Raw genomic sequence first — 13,921 nt, 5'->3', positions numbered from 1 at the left:
TTAAAAAGAGCAGAGACACCACTTTGCCGACAATGATCCATATAGTCAAAGCTATGGTTTTTCCATTAGTCATGTACAGATGTGAGAGTTGGACCATAAAGAAGGCTGAGTGCCAAAGAACTGATGCTTTCTAATTGCGGTGCTAGAGAAGACTCTTGAGAGTCCTTTGAACAGCAGAGAGGTCAAAGCAGTCAATCCTAAAGGAAATAAATCCTGAATTTTCATTGGAAGGACTGATGCTGAAGCTCCAGTACTTTGGCCACTTGATGCAAAGACCCTCATGCTGGGAAATATTGAGGGTAGGAGAAGAGGGTGGCAAAGAAAGAGATGGTTCGATAGCATCATCGACTCAGTGGACATGAATTTGAGCAAACTACAGGAAATAGTGAAGGACAGGAAAGCCTGGTATGCTGCAGTCCATAGGGTAACAAAGAGTCGGATAGGACTTAGCAGCTGAACAACAGGAAAGGAAAAGCAAACCTTCAGCGCAATGACGCTGCAGGAGAGTGCTGAAGGAGCCTCCACTTGGAGTTGCTTCACAGGCTTGAAGCTTTGCTCTAGGCACATCTCGGTTTCATAAAGACAGGCATGGGGTGGCATGTGCAGCACACAGACAAGCCCTTGACCATTGTCCTCCTGCAGGGGATCTGATAGGCAGTAGTTGGAATTTTGTGGATGCTTTTGGAAGACTGGACTCCATTGACATCATGTCTCATTTTAGGAAGGTATTATAATTTGTGTGAGGAATGCAGGGATGTGGAAGAGAATTCAGATCACTGTGGAGTCACATTAATATTTATTTAACCTTCCTGTAGGGAAATTTTTCAGCCATTTTGGATCCTGGGTGCTTTGGTGAAGTTAATGAATGTTGTGGTTCTTTCCCTAGAATATACAGAGATGTAATATTGCATATTTAGGTGGGTTATAAAACTTGTGAAGTTCATCTTGGGTCTCCTAAATTAGAACCCCTTCTCTTATGGAAAAATTAGCTTGTTCCCTCATATCTGTCCTTGTCTTTGAAAATAAAAACAGTTTTTCCCTCCAAGCGTATGAATATACATGACTAACCAGTACTTGATGACCTAGGGCTTTGTGTTTTCTTCTACGTTTAATGTAACCCACTGAATTGACTTCATGACACATTAGTGGGCACAACACACACTGCAAAGCCTTTGACCTTAGCTGACATGGTGGGAGCTTTAAATGTCTCTCTTGGGTTTACTTCCCAGCTAACCACAGTGCCAAGCAGTGTCGGACCCCTTGTGCCTTGCGGACAGCCTGTGGGGAGTGTACCAGCGGCAGCTCGGAGTGCATGTGGTGCAGCAACATGAAGCAGTGCGTGGACTCCAATGCCTACGTGGCCTCCTTCCCTTTTGGCCAGTGTATGGAGTGGTATACCATGAGCAGCTGCCCCCGTGAGTGAAAAGTGAGCTCTAAGCAGTGTGGATGACAACACTGTGTGTAGGGCAGTGCTGTCAGCCTCTGAACTTTCTAGGGATGAAACCAGACTTGACCATCTGCTCAGGTCTATCCAGAGACTGCCTGATATGAACCTGCATATAGAATCAAATACAGGGACACAAGTAAACAATGGTAGAATAGATCGCAGAGTACAGAAATAACTTGCTGAATCTCAGTGTCATATTATCCAGTCTATGGAATGTCACCACATCTTTATCTCCTAATTCATAAAGTAAGTGCTTTCCAGGAGATGGTCTCTAAAGTCTGCCTCCGATATCCTAAGATTGCAAGAGAAGAGAGGCGTCTCTATTATAGGTTGGACAAAATATTGGGCTCTTTAAAATTTTATTATACCATTTGAACAGTCACAATACAATAGGAATTTTGACTAACAGTTGAATCATCTGTTAAAGAAAAAGATAATTTAAATATCCACATTATGAATTTAAGTCTACATGTGATAGTAAATTGTAACTTATGTTTTTTACAGCTGAAAATTGTTCAGGCTACTGTACCTGTAGTCACTGCTTGGAGCAACCAGGCTGTGGCTGGTGCACTGATCCTAGCAATACGGGCAAAGGGAAATGCATAGAGGGCTCCTATAAAGGACCAGTGAAGATGCCTTCTCAGGGCCCTACAGGAAATTCCTACCCACAGCCTCTTCTCAATTCCAGCATGTGTCTGGAGGACAGCAGATATAACTGGTCTTTCATTCATTGTCCAGGTAAGATGTGTTCTGTGTCCCAAATCTCACTACCTACTTACGAAGAATAAAGCCTTGAAAGCTACATTATTTATATGGATTTCTTTCAGGGGAAAAAAAGATCGTTTAAGAAACTGTTTGTTTCCTGTGAAAAATATTTTTAATGTCAATTAATGAAAATACCAAGAATTTTCAGTTGTTTTGCTAACTTTCATTATAAAAGTAATGAAATGTGTTCATTATAAAAATTAGCTATTACAGATGTAGATAAAATAAAAACTGTAATTCCTCATCTCTCAGCTCAGTTCAGTTGCTTAGTTGTGTCCGACTCTTTGCAACCCCAGGGACTGCAGCATTCCAGGCTTCCCTGTCCATCACCAACTCCCAGAGCTTGCTCAAAGTCATGTCCATCGAGTTGGTAATTCCATCCAACCATCTCATCCTCTGTCATCCCCTTCTCCTCCTGCCTTCAATCTTTTCCAGCATCAGGGTCTTTTCTAGGAGCTTCAGCTTCAGCATCAGTCCTTCCAATGAATATTCAGGACTGATTTCTTTTAGAATTGACTGGTTTGATCTCCTTGCTGTCCAAGGGACTCAAGAGTCTTTTCCAACACCACAGTTCAAAAGCATCAATTCTTCGGTGCTCAACCTTCTTTATGGTCTAACTCTCACATCCATACATAACTGCTGGAAAGACCATAGCTTTGACTATCCAGACCTTTGTCAGTAAAGTAATGTCTCTGCTTTTTAATATGCTGTCTAGGTTGGTCATAGCTTTTCTTCCAAGGAGCAAGCGTCTTTTTAATTTCATGGCTGCAGTCACTATCCACAGTAATTTTGGAGCCCAAGAAAATAATATCTGTCACTGTCCATTGTTTCCTCATCTATTTGCCATGAATTGGTGGGACCAGATGCCATGATCTTAGTTTTTTGAATGTTGAGTTTTAAGCCAATTTTTTCACTCTCCTCTTTCACTTTCATCAAGAGGCTCTTTAGTACCTCTTCGCTTTCTGTCATAAGGGTCGTGTCATCTGTGTATCAGGTTATTGATATTTCTCCTGGCAGTCTTGATTTCCATCTTGTCTTTCATCCAGCCCGGCATTTCCTCATCTCTAGTTCTTCATAGAAGGAAAAACTTTTAACAGTAATACAGGTACCTTTAGATCTATAGTTTTTTAAATAAAAAATACTGTGAAATATACTATGCATATGATATATTGTTCTGCAGTTTTCTTTTTTACTTAAAAATACAATGTGATGATTGTTAGGGGAAAAATTAAAAATAAAATCTCCTGCCAAGCCAGAAATTCCTCTCCACAGATGTAGGAAAGAAAGTTTTGTTACTGAGTAAGCATTAAACCAAAGCGTAGTGCACATTTCAGCAGTCCACTAATGAGATACAACAGAGAGAAATCCCATCCTTTTAAATATCCCAGCGTATACAGTCCATTCTGTACTTGTCCTCAAAACGAAAGTAACTTGTCTTTGTGTGAGAGGATTTGACACCACTGTTTGCTCTACATTCTTTCCTAGTTTATTGTGAATTTACCTGGTAATTGGGGTGGCCACCTATGTTAGTTAATTGCCTTTACCCAAAGGAAAAAAACAAAAAGGAAAACAAACTTGTATCTTTAATGCAAGGAGATGGTTATAGTTTGGACCCATTCCCACAGAGAGAGGGTAGGGTGGCTGGCTTGCTTGATGTTTACATTTCAAAGAGATGGCTCTTAAGCCCTTAACAAAAACCGTGTCTGCTTTGTAATGCTGACTTATGGCTTATTTAAGTTTTAAAGCAACCCACTGCAGTATCTTTGCCTGGAAAATCTCTTGGACACAGGAGCCTGGTGGGCTGCAGTCCATGGGGTCGCAAAGAGTTGGGCACAACTGAGCGACTAACACATATGTTTCAAAGGGATCAGAGGTTTTTTAAATGCAAATTTTCATACTGAAATGCTCTAAGAATAGGGAGAAGGAAAACCTCTTTCCTTTGACAAGCAGAAAAAAGGAAAAATTCAGCCTGCATATCTACCTCCCTCTCTCCTTCCTTCCCTCCTTTTTCCCTTCTCTCCACTCCTTCCCTCTCTTCCCTTCTCCCAGTCCTTCCTCATTTCTATCACTCCCAGTGGTTGATGCAAGAAGGAATCAACTTTGAGTTGATGTAAAACTTGAGCCTTGATCTGCTGGGGTAGCTGCCTTGGAAACCAACCCAGAGAAAGTGGCCTTTGATTCAAACTTCAGTAAATGCACAAAATAACTGATGGGCTGCCAGAACAATTGGGAGAAACTGTGGGCTTCCCTGATAGCTCAGATGGTAAAGCATCTGCCTACAATGCAGGAGACCTGGTTCATTCCCTGGGTCAGGAAGATCTCCTGGAAAAGGAAAAGGCAACCCACTCCAGTACTCTTGCCTGGAAAATCCCATGGACAGAGGAGCCTGGTGGGCTACAGTCTATGGAGTCGCAAAGAATCAGACACGACTGAGCGACTTCACTTTCCTTTTCACTTTCTGGCAGGTGCAAAGACTCCCAAGAAATTAGTGGATAAGAGTTTCTCTGAAATCCTGCCAGACAGTGCCCCTTACTACTGGCCTGTTTATGAAGACTTCTATAAGGAAAGTTACTTAGTGAAAGTGTTAGTTGCTCAGTCATGTCCACTTCTTTGGGACCCATGGACTGTAGCCCACCAGGCTCCTCTGTCCATGGAATTTTCCAGACAAGAATATTGGAGTGGGTTGTGATTTCATCCTCTGGGGGAATCTTCCTGACCCAGGAATCGAACCTGAGTCTTTTGCACCTCCTGTATTGCAGGCAGATTCTTTACCATCTGAGCCACCAGGAAAGCCCATATTACTTATATGGAATGCCCAAAAAAGGGCAGATATTTAGAGACAATAAATAGATTAGTGATTGCCTAGGACCAGGGACAAAATTGGGGAATGATGGGTTCAAAGGTTTACAAAGTAGCTGTACCATTTTTCATTCTCACTAGCAATGTTAGAAAGGTTCAGGTTTCCCCACATCCTCATCACACTTGTTTGATTGTAGCTGTTCTAGTGTATGAGAATATGAGAAATGGCATGTCACAGTGTTTTTTTGTTTTGTTTTGTTTTGGATGTACTGTGTCTTTGTTGCTACACGTGGGCTTCTAGTTGTCAGCAGGGGCTACTCTTCTTTGGGGTGCACGAGGTTCTCATTGTGGGGGCTTCATTTGTTGCAGAGCAGAGGCTCTAGGCATGTGGGCTTCAGTAGCCATGCATAGTCTTAGTTGCCCTGCTGCATGTAGGATCTTCCCTCACCAGGGGTTGAACCTGTGTCCACTGCATTGGCAGGGGGATTCTTAACCACTGGACCACTTGGCAAGCTCTGATTTTGATATGCATTTCCCTAATGACTCAGATGGTAAAGCGTCTGCCTGCAATGCAGGAGACCTGGGTTCAATCCCTGGGCCCAGAAGATCCCCTGGAGAAGGAAATGGCAACCCATTCCACTACTCTTGCCTGGAGAATCCCATGGATGGAGGAGCCTGGTAGGCTACAGTCCATGGGGTCGCAAAGAGTCAGACGCGGCTGAGCGAGTTCTCTTTCTCTTTAATGACTAATGAAGTTGAGCATCCTGTTCACCATTTGTATGTCTTCTTTGGAGAACTATTCAAATTCTTTGCCCAGTTTTAAAAATTGCATTATCATTTTACTGTTGACCTACAGGAGTTCTTTGTGAATCCAGATACAAGCCCCTTATTGGATATATAGTTTGCAGATATTTTCTCCCATTCCATGGGGTTTCCTTTTACTTTCTTGATGGTGTCTTTTGAACTACAAAAGTATTCTTTTACCCTATGTGTGCTTTTGGTATTGTATAAAAGAATCAGTGCCTAACTAACCCCAAATCACAAAAGTTTACTCCTATATTTTCTTTTTAAAGTTACATAGATTTATCTCTTTGTATTTAGGTCCATAATTCATTTTGAGTTAATTTTTGTATCTGATGTGAAGTTGGCATCCAAACTTATCTTTTTTTTTTTTTTTACTTATATTTTTACATGGGGTTAGCTAGTTGTTTTTGGAACATTTGCTGAAAAGACAATTTTTTACTGTTGAATTTTGGGAGTACATTTGTGTACTGTTGAATTTTGGGAGCACATTTTTTGAAAATCAGTTGAATGTAAGAAGTTATTTCTGAACTCTCATTTCTGTTCCATTGACCATATGTCTGTCCTTATTCTAGTATCACACTCTTGATTTCTATAGCTTTGTAGTAAGTGTAGTAAGTTTTGAAATTGGGAAGCCTAAGTCCTCCAATTTTGTTCTTATTTTTCTAAATGGTCATGGCTATTTTAGGTTCCTTGAATTTCCATATGAATTTTAGGATGAATTTGTGAGTTTCAGTAACATCAACAAAAAGCCAGCTGATATTTCATAAGAGATTGCATTGAATCTATAGACCATTTGGGAGTCTATTGCCATCCTAATGGGGCTTCCCAGCTGGTGCTAGTGGTAAAGAACCCACCTGCCAATGCAAGAGACCTAAGAGAGAGATTTGACCCCTGAGTCGGGAAGATCCCGTGGAGGAAGGCACGGCAACCCACTCCAGTATTCTTGCCTGGAGAATCCCATGAACAGAGCAGCCTGGTGGGCTACAGTCCATAGGGTTGCACAGAGTTGGGCACTACTAAAGCGACTTAGCATGCTTTGTTGTTCCTTCCCTTGCTCTGTCGTATCCGACTCTTTGTGACCCAGGGACTGCAGCACACCAGGTTTCCCTGTCCTTCACCATCTCCCAGAGTTTGCTCAAACTTATGTCCATTGAGTCAGTGACGCTGTCTTACCATCTCATCCTCTGCCATCCCCTTCTCCTTGTGCCTTCAATCTTTCCCAGCCTCAGGGTCTTTTCTAATGAGTCAGCTCTTCACATCAGGTGGCCAAAGTATTGGAGCTTCAGCTTCAGCATGAGTCTTTCTAATGAATATTCAGAGTTGATTTCCTTTAGGATTGACTGGTTTGATTCCTTGCTGTCCAAGGCAAGGGACTCTATAAAGTTTTCTCCAACCCACAATTCAGAAGCATCAGTTCTTCGGCGCTCAGCCTTATTTATGGTTCAACTCTCGCATCTGTACATGACTACTGGAAAAACCGTAGCTTTGACTATATGGACCTTTGTTGGAAAAGTAATGTCTTTGCTTTTTAATATACTGTCTAGGTTTATCATTGCTTTTCTTCCAAGGAGGCAGCATCTTTTAATTTCATGGCTGCAGTCACTATCCACAGTGATTTTGGAGCCCAAGAAAATAAAGTCTGTCACTGTTTCCATTGTTTCTCCATCTATTTGCCATGAAATGATGGGTCGAGATCCCATGATCTTCGTTTTTTGACTTAGCACACACATACCTTTTTAACAGTATTAAGCCTTCTAGTTTATAAACCTGGAATCTTTCTATTTCTTTAGTTTTTTATTCTCTTTCAACAGTGTTTTATAATTTTCAGTGTTTATATGTTATGCTTATTTTGTTAAATTTACTATGCAAAGTATTTTACACTGCTTCAAGGTATTGTGAATTGAATTATCTTAATTTTGTTTTTTGATTGTTCATTGTTAGTATATATTTAGAAATAGAGTTGATTTCTATTTGTTGATCTTGTATCGTGCAACCATGCTAAACTATTATTTCTACTATTTCTTTAGTTGATTAGGCTTTTCTTTATACAGGGATTTCATTGTCTGCTAAAAAAGACAGTTTTACTTTTTCCTTTCCTATCTGGACACCTTCTTTAAAAAAATGTGTTTTGGAGGACTATTTGGCCTGACAAGAAACTGCAGTACAATATTGAATAAAAGTGTGAGAATGGACATCATTGTCTTGTTCCTGATCTTAGGGAGAATGAATTCAGTCTTTTTCCATTATATATGATATTGGCCTTAGTTTTTTCATACATGTCCTTTCTCAAGTTGAGAAATTTCCCTTCTCTTCCTGGCTTTTTGAGGACTTTGATTGGGTGCTGAATTTTGTCACATACTTTTTCTATATCTTGATAATATGTGGTTTTATTCTTAAGTTTATTAATACTATACGTTATACTAATTGATTTAAGGATATTAAACCAGCCTTTCATCTCTGGAATAAAACCCATTTGCTTACGATGTATGGTTCTTTTTACTGTGTTGCTGGATTCAGGGCTTTTTAAATTAATTTATTTTAATTGGAGGCTAGTTGCTTTGCAGTATTGTAGTGGTTTTTGCAGTGCGTTGACATGGATTCAGCTTTCTAGTTGGGTGTTTTGTGTCTGTTTTCATATAGGATATAGGTCTGTTCTATAGTTTTCTTTCTTGTGATGCCTGTCTGATTTTGGTACCAGGGTAGTACTGACTTCTTAGAGCAAGGTGGGAAGTATTCCCTCCTCTTGCGTTTAGTGAAAGAATTTGCAAAAAAGGTTGGTATTAATTCTTCTTCAAGTGTTGATAGAATTTACCAGTGAAGTCATCTGGGCTCGGATTTTTCTTTGTGGGAAGATTTTTGATTATTCATCCAATCTCTTTACTTAGTAGGTAAGTAAAGTATAATAAGTAAAGTATAATACAGGCAGATTTCTGTTTCTGCTTCAGTCAGTTTGGGCAGCCTGTATTTTATAGGAATTTTTCTATTTCATCTAAATGGTCAAATTTTTGGCATACAGCTGTTCATATTATTTTCTTGTAGGCAGCTTTTAGCTATATGTGTTTTCCTATTTAGCCTTTTGAATGGTTTTTGTTTTGTGTCTGGTTTTATTTTATCCTTTTCTTTTCGCAAAGTTTCTAAATATTGTGAAGTTTTTTCAGAGCTTACTTTCTTATTTTATGAATGCAGTAATCCCTCAAGCCTCCCTGAATTTACTAAAGTTAATATTTTTCATTCTCTTTAATTTCTTGCACTAATCCTTCCTTCAGAATTAGTTGTTCCACGTGTTGATCTTGGTGATGCCTTTAGCTTGGTAATTTTCTCAGACTAGTGATCCCTCAAGGTTGATTTGTATTTTTAACTGAATGTGTAGGCTTATGAATACTGGGTATACTGAGCTGTTGTGAAGGTGTGGTGTGATGTCCCAAGGGAAAGGCTGGCTAGCTAGTACCAGGACTCTCCAACTCTGTTTTGCCCTCGCTGTGGATGAATGGTCTCTGTTCCTCCCTCAATGAAGGGAGAAAGGAGCATCAGACCAGGTGTCTGGATATGTTTGGCATGTTCATGGTTGTGCTAACGGCCCTTCCACTTGGGGTATTCTGAATACTTCTAGAAATTCAGTGCTTCAGAAGTATCCCATTCTACTTCTTACAGCACTTTTTCCTCTTATCCCAAACCCTTGCTTTTGCGTTTCTTCTATACTTTCAGTGAAATTTGAAGGGGAAGAGAGAGAGAAGCATTTGTTCAGTGTTTTTATCAAATTAACACATTGTGTACTTTAAGTGTGCACTTGCGATTTATACAATATTCCATGTCAGTTATATCTCAGTAGAGCTGAAGAGAAGACAGGCCTGCTTATAGATTGTACACTACATAAGTGGCCCCACCTGAACTCTGCCGTGCACAGTTGTCCTGAGCAGCCCTGACAGGTCCACGCGCCATATTTCTTTCTAGTTGTGAAGTCCTGTATGCATCAAGAATCAGTAATTCCACTTATAAAAATGTTTACTTATAAAGATGGTTATTTTTCTAAAATGAAAAGTTGAAAGCAAACTATCAGAATGTAAGGAAATGGTTAAGTAGCTGTTTGGCTTCATAAAAATTATTCTACCATTTAAATTTCTTTATGTTAGATGAAATAATGTAAAATAATTGTGATCTACATTTTAAAAAGTCAAAATTGAATATTAATATAAACACAGCTGTGTAAACTGTATAGAAAAAAATACTGGAAGGAAAGATTCCAAAACTGGACAGTGATCTCTGGGTGGTGAAATTGTATATGATTTTTTTCTAATTCCTGTATTTTTCTAATTTACTATCATGAGCATGTATTATTTTTAAGTGAATAACAACAAAAACTTTTTTTAATGGCTATGAACTTTTATATTTCTGATTTTCCTGAACTAGCTCTTTTCTGATGTTTTGATCTTATTTCTCAAACTAAGTTTTGGTAGTTTTGATTATTGTTTTTAGAGGCAATAAGAAACATAGATGGTTACAAACAAATCTTGTGGAATGTATTCCACCCAGCTCTACCATAGGACATGCCCCTTAAAATTCTTTTTTTTAGCTTGCCAGTGCAATGGCCACAGCAAATGCGTTAATCAGAGTATCTGTGAGAAGTGTGAGAACCTGACCACGGGCAAGCACTGTGAGACCTGCATATCTGGCTTCTATGGTGATCCAACCAACGGGGGAAAATGTCAACGTAAGTCAAATTTTTCAGGGTCACTGATTGCAAACCAAGTGGCACATGATGTGTCTGTTTGTCTTGATTATCTTGAAGGAAGAAAGCCACTTGGTTTCAGATAATGCCTTTCTTAAGTTACACTTGTCAGGAGGTCAGCTGAGCTGGAAGAGAGAGAGCAGAGCTGCCTAGTGTCAGAGTAGATATTAAAGCATCTAGTCAAAAATGAAGGAGTTAAAACCTTTAATCAGTTGCTGTGATGATGGAAGCAAAAGGCTTACACTGAGAGAGCACTGACTCCCCTTGTTCTACTTTCCTTCTTGGAATGGTGTGCTGTTTGAGCATCAAATGAATTAGCATAGCCTTGGGGGTCAACATGCCATTGAGGGGGCCCTGAACTAAAGGTCCAGCGAAAGCCTTTTGAGGACCCTGGAGTGGAGAGATGGTGGGGGGAAAGGCTAGTAGGAGTGAAGAAGTACCTGGGATGGAGAGTGGGTAAAGCCTCTTTGAGGTTCCCCTCCTCCTCCATGTGGAGGCTCAGCAGAGGTGCCTGAAGAAGACCTCTGCCTGAGGCCTCAGATACAGAGACCTAAGAGTGAAGGCACCTGAGCTAGGAATGCAAATATGTGATAGAGAGGGGCTGGCCAGGGGGCCTGAGCCCTTGACTCAACTCCACTAGAGAGCTCCAGCCAGGCTAGTGTGGGGAAGGCAGCTTTCCCTGTAAGGCCCACCAGAGAAAACCTTTATCGTTGCCTATGGTTGAGCCTCAAAAGTCACATGTAGATTTTTAACCAGGAGCTAGACTCCTCAATACTTCAGTATTTTTAAAGATTTAAGTAGCCCCGTGTCTCCCCATACATGTCAGATGGATTCCTGTAAGCAAAAGGACACTTATTGTTAGCACACAAATTATGTTTTTTAAAATAACAAGTGATACCAATAAACTACTTTTTGGTTTGTTCTAGTTTTCAGTGGAAAGACCCATCAGATCTGAGGAAAAAAATAAGTAAGAAAGGAAAATCGCGAACTGCTCCCCAAGTCCCACCTCCAAACTCCTTAGCATGGCCCTTGAAAATCTGATTCCAGAGCAGTTAGAAGAGAGCTAGTGTCCTAGTGGAACCTCTCTGGGATTCATTTTCCTCATCTGTAAAATGGGGATAGTAGGTGGTTGTTGAAATGAAAGCAGTCAGCAGGACATGACAGGTAGATGTGAACAATCATTATTACTCTTCAGATGTCATTTCTTATCATTCTTATGTAAAGCTCAGATTAAAAGATTCAGTAAAAATACTTTTTTATTCCTTGTGAATAGATTTCATCCCTTAGTTAGTAATCAAGAGTAGCTGACATTTTAGAATGATTGATACATATTGATACAAGGCATTGTGCTGGCAGCCCCCTGAGACAACAGTGCTTTTATTCTCCCGAGGGTAGAGTAGCCCGACCAAGCTCTCACTGTGAGATTTGGCCATTCTGAGAACCACATTCAGGAAACGTGACTTTAGTGGTTGTACCACTGTAATGAGGGTGCCGTCATCCCTGTTATGTTCAACTGTTTCCTTAAAAAGTTATATTCTCCTCTGGGGCATTTGTAGGGCTAGAGTGCAGTTGTCCAGAACTTACTGTTGTTGTTGTTTAGTTGCTAAGTCATGTCCAGCTATTTGCAACCCTATGGATCATGTAGCCTCCTAAGCTAGGCTCTTTTGTCCATGGAATTTCCCAGGCAAGAATACTGGAGTGGGTTGCCATTTCCTTCTCCAGGGGATCTTCCTGACCCAGGGATTGAACCTGTGTCTCCTGCATTAGCAGGTGGATTCTTTACCATTGAGCCATCTCGGAAGCCGTTTCCAGGATATAGAGCTAGCTTTATTTTTCAGAGTCGCAATCTATAACAGAAAGCATAATTTAAAAATACTATAAGCGGCACCAAGTCTTTAATGTTTTCTTCTTAGAACTGTATAGTCCTTAATCTTTAGATAACAGTGATGATTTTTTGAATGCTTACTGTATTTCATTGATGTATTATATCATTTAATCCTCCCTAAAATCCTACAGGATAGGCATTATTATTATCCCCATCACATGACTGAGGAAGCCGACTTAGAAAAGGACCTAATGGAGGGGCCTGAATTCAAACCTGGGCAGATTGACCATAGATAGGCCTTTGCTTTTGTTAATACATTGCACCTCTCTCCATCCTCAGCAGAACCCAGAGTTGAACCCTTGTGTTTCTCACTGCAACATAAATTTTCTTCACCACTGCATTTCACCACTGCAACATAAATTTTCTTCACCCATAGGTTTCTTTGGGTGATATTTTTCTCCATGGGATTTATTTTAAAAGTATATGTATCTCTAGCCTAATACTTTTAATTTATTCACAGAAAAACAGGTTGTTGAGTGAAAAGCTATTGAGGGAAAAGGTCATTTATTTCAGCTGGAGTAAAAAGTTTGTCATCGGTCACACGCAGATGTTGGATGAAAGGTGGAGATGAGAGGTGGCTAGAGGAGGGCGATGACAAGAGTCGTTTGCTCTGAAGGCTAAGAAGAAGGCAGGCAAGGGTGCTGAGTCCTGGAAGGTCTCTGAAACATGACCTGCCATTGGAATCCTCTCTCAGCTCTGAGCCCTGGTATGATTTGAAATGTGGCCATTGGCAGAGCCTAGCCAGACCAACCCTCCCTGTGGGGAGCAGTCATTGCTCAGAGGTCTCTATGGGGACAGAGATTGTGTCTGTGTGCCCACACTGAAGATGCTTCAGAAATGTTTATTGAGTAGATGAAAGAATCGTGATAGAATCGGAGCAGAGTCTGTTACATCCCAGAGAGGCACGGCCTCAAATGGCAGTGGACACCGATGTTCTCTTTCATCCTGACTGGTGACTTTGACTCCTTTAATGTTGGCTCTGACATTATTTGAGATAAATCACCAGCTTGAAAAAAAAGAATTTTACCTATTAAATGAATGCTTTTATTTTACCTATCTTTCCAGTTGAATCCAATTCAGACAGAATTACTTGTTTTGAGGAAAGCCTGATAGTGGTTATCTTTTAAGCCAGTTGTAACCACCCCTTCCTTTTCCTTCTCCCCAGCATGCAGGTGCAATGGGCATGCGTCGCTATGCAATACCAACACGGGCAAGTGCTTCTGCACCACCAAGGGCGTCAAGGGGGATGAATGTCAACTGTAAGTACCACACTTCTGGGACTCCTGGCACCATCCACACCTCACCAGGGAGTGTGAAGGGGCTGTGAAACTGCCTGAACCCCAAGAGCCACCCTCTTCCCTGGGCCTTGTTTCCATGAGCTCTAAGGAATCCTCAAGTTGATTGATTTGAAATTTTCCCCTTTCTGCTTCAGATAGGTCTCATTTAGTCACCCTCCATACTGAGGAGGTTGTCAGTTTAGCAGTAATTCCTTAAT

General features: G+C 40.6%; 1 protein-coding gene across 1 annotated transcript in view; it reads left to right on the top strand.

Annotated features, from left to right (window-relative positions):
• Positions 1 to 13,921, top strand: part of ATRN (attractin) — a 184,712-nt gene that overhangs the window by 104,355 nt on the left and 66,436 nt on the right. The window contains exons 17-20 of the mRNA XM_052650648.1: positions 1,230 to 1,415; positions 1,952 to 2,185; positions 10,386 to 10,523; positions 13,592 to 13,685. Coding sequence (XP_052506608.1) covers positions 1,230 to 1,415; positions 1,952 to 2,185; positions 10,386 to 10,523; positions 13,592 to 13,685 — 652 coding nt within the window. The remainder of the gene's footprint in view (positions 1 to 1,229; positions 1,416 to 1,951; positions 2,186 to 10,385; positions 10,524 to 13,591; positions 13,686 to 13,921) is intronic.

This window comes from Budorcas taxicolor, chromosome 13 (genome assembly GCF_023091745.1).
Source record: "Budorcas taxicolor isolate Tak-1 chromosome 13, Takin1.1, whole genome shotgun sequence".
In the NCBI taxonomy this organism is placed as follows: Eukaryota; Metazoa; Chordata; class Mammalia; order Artiodactyla; family Bovidae; genus Budorcas; species Budorcas taxicolor.
Note: the sequence above shows the minus strand (reverse complement) of the source record. Positions and strands in the feature narration are given on the sequence as shown.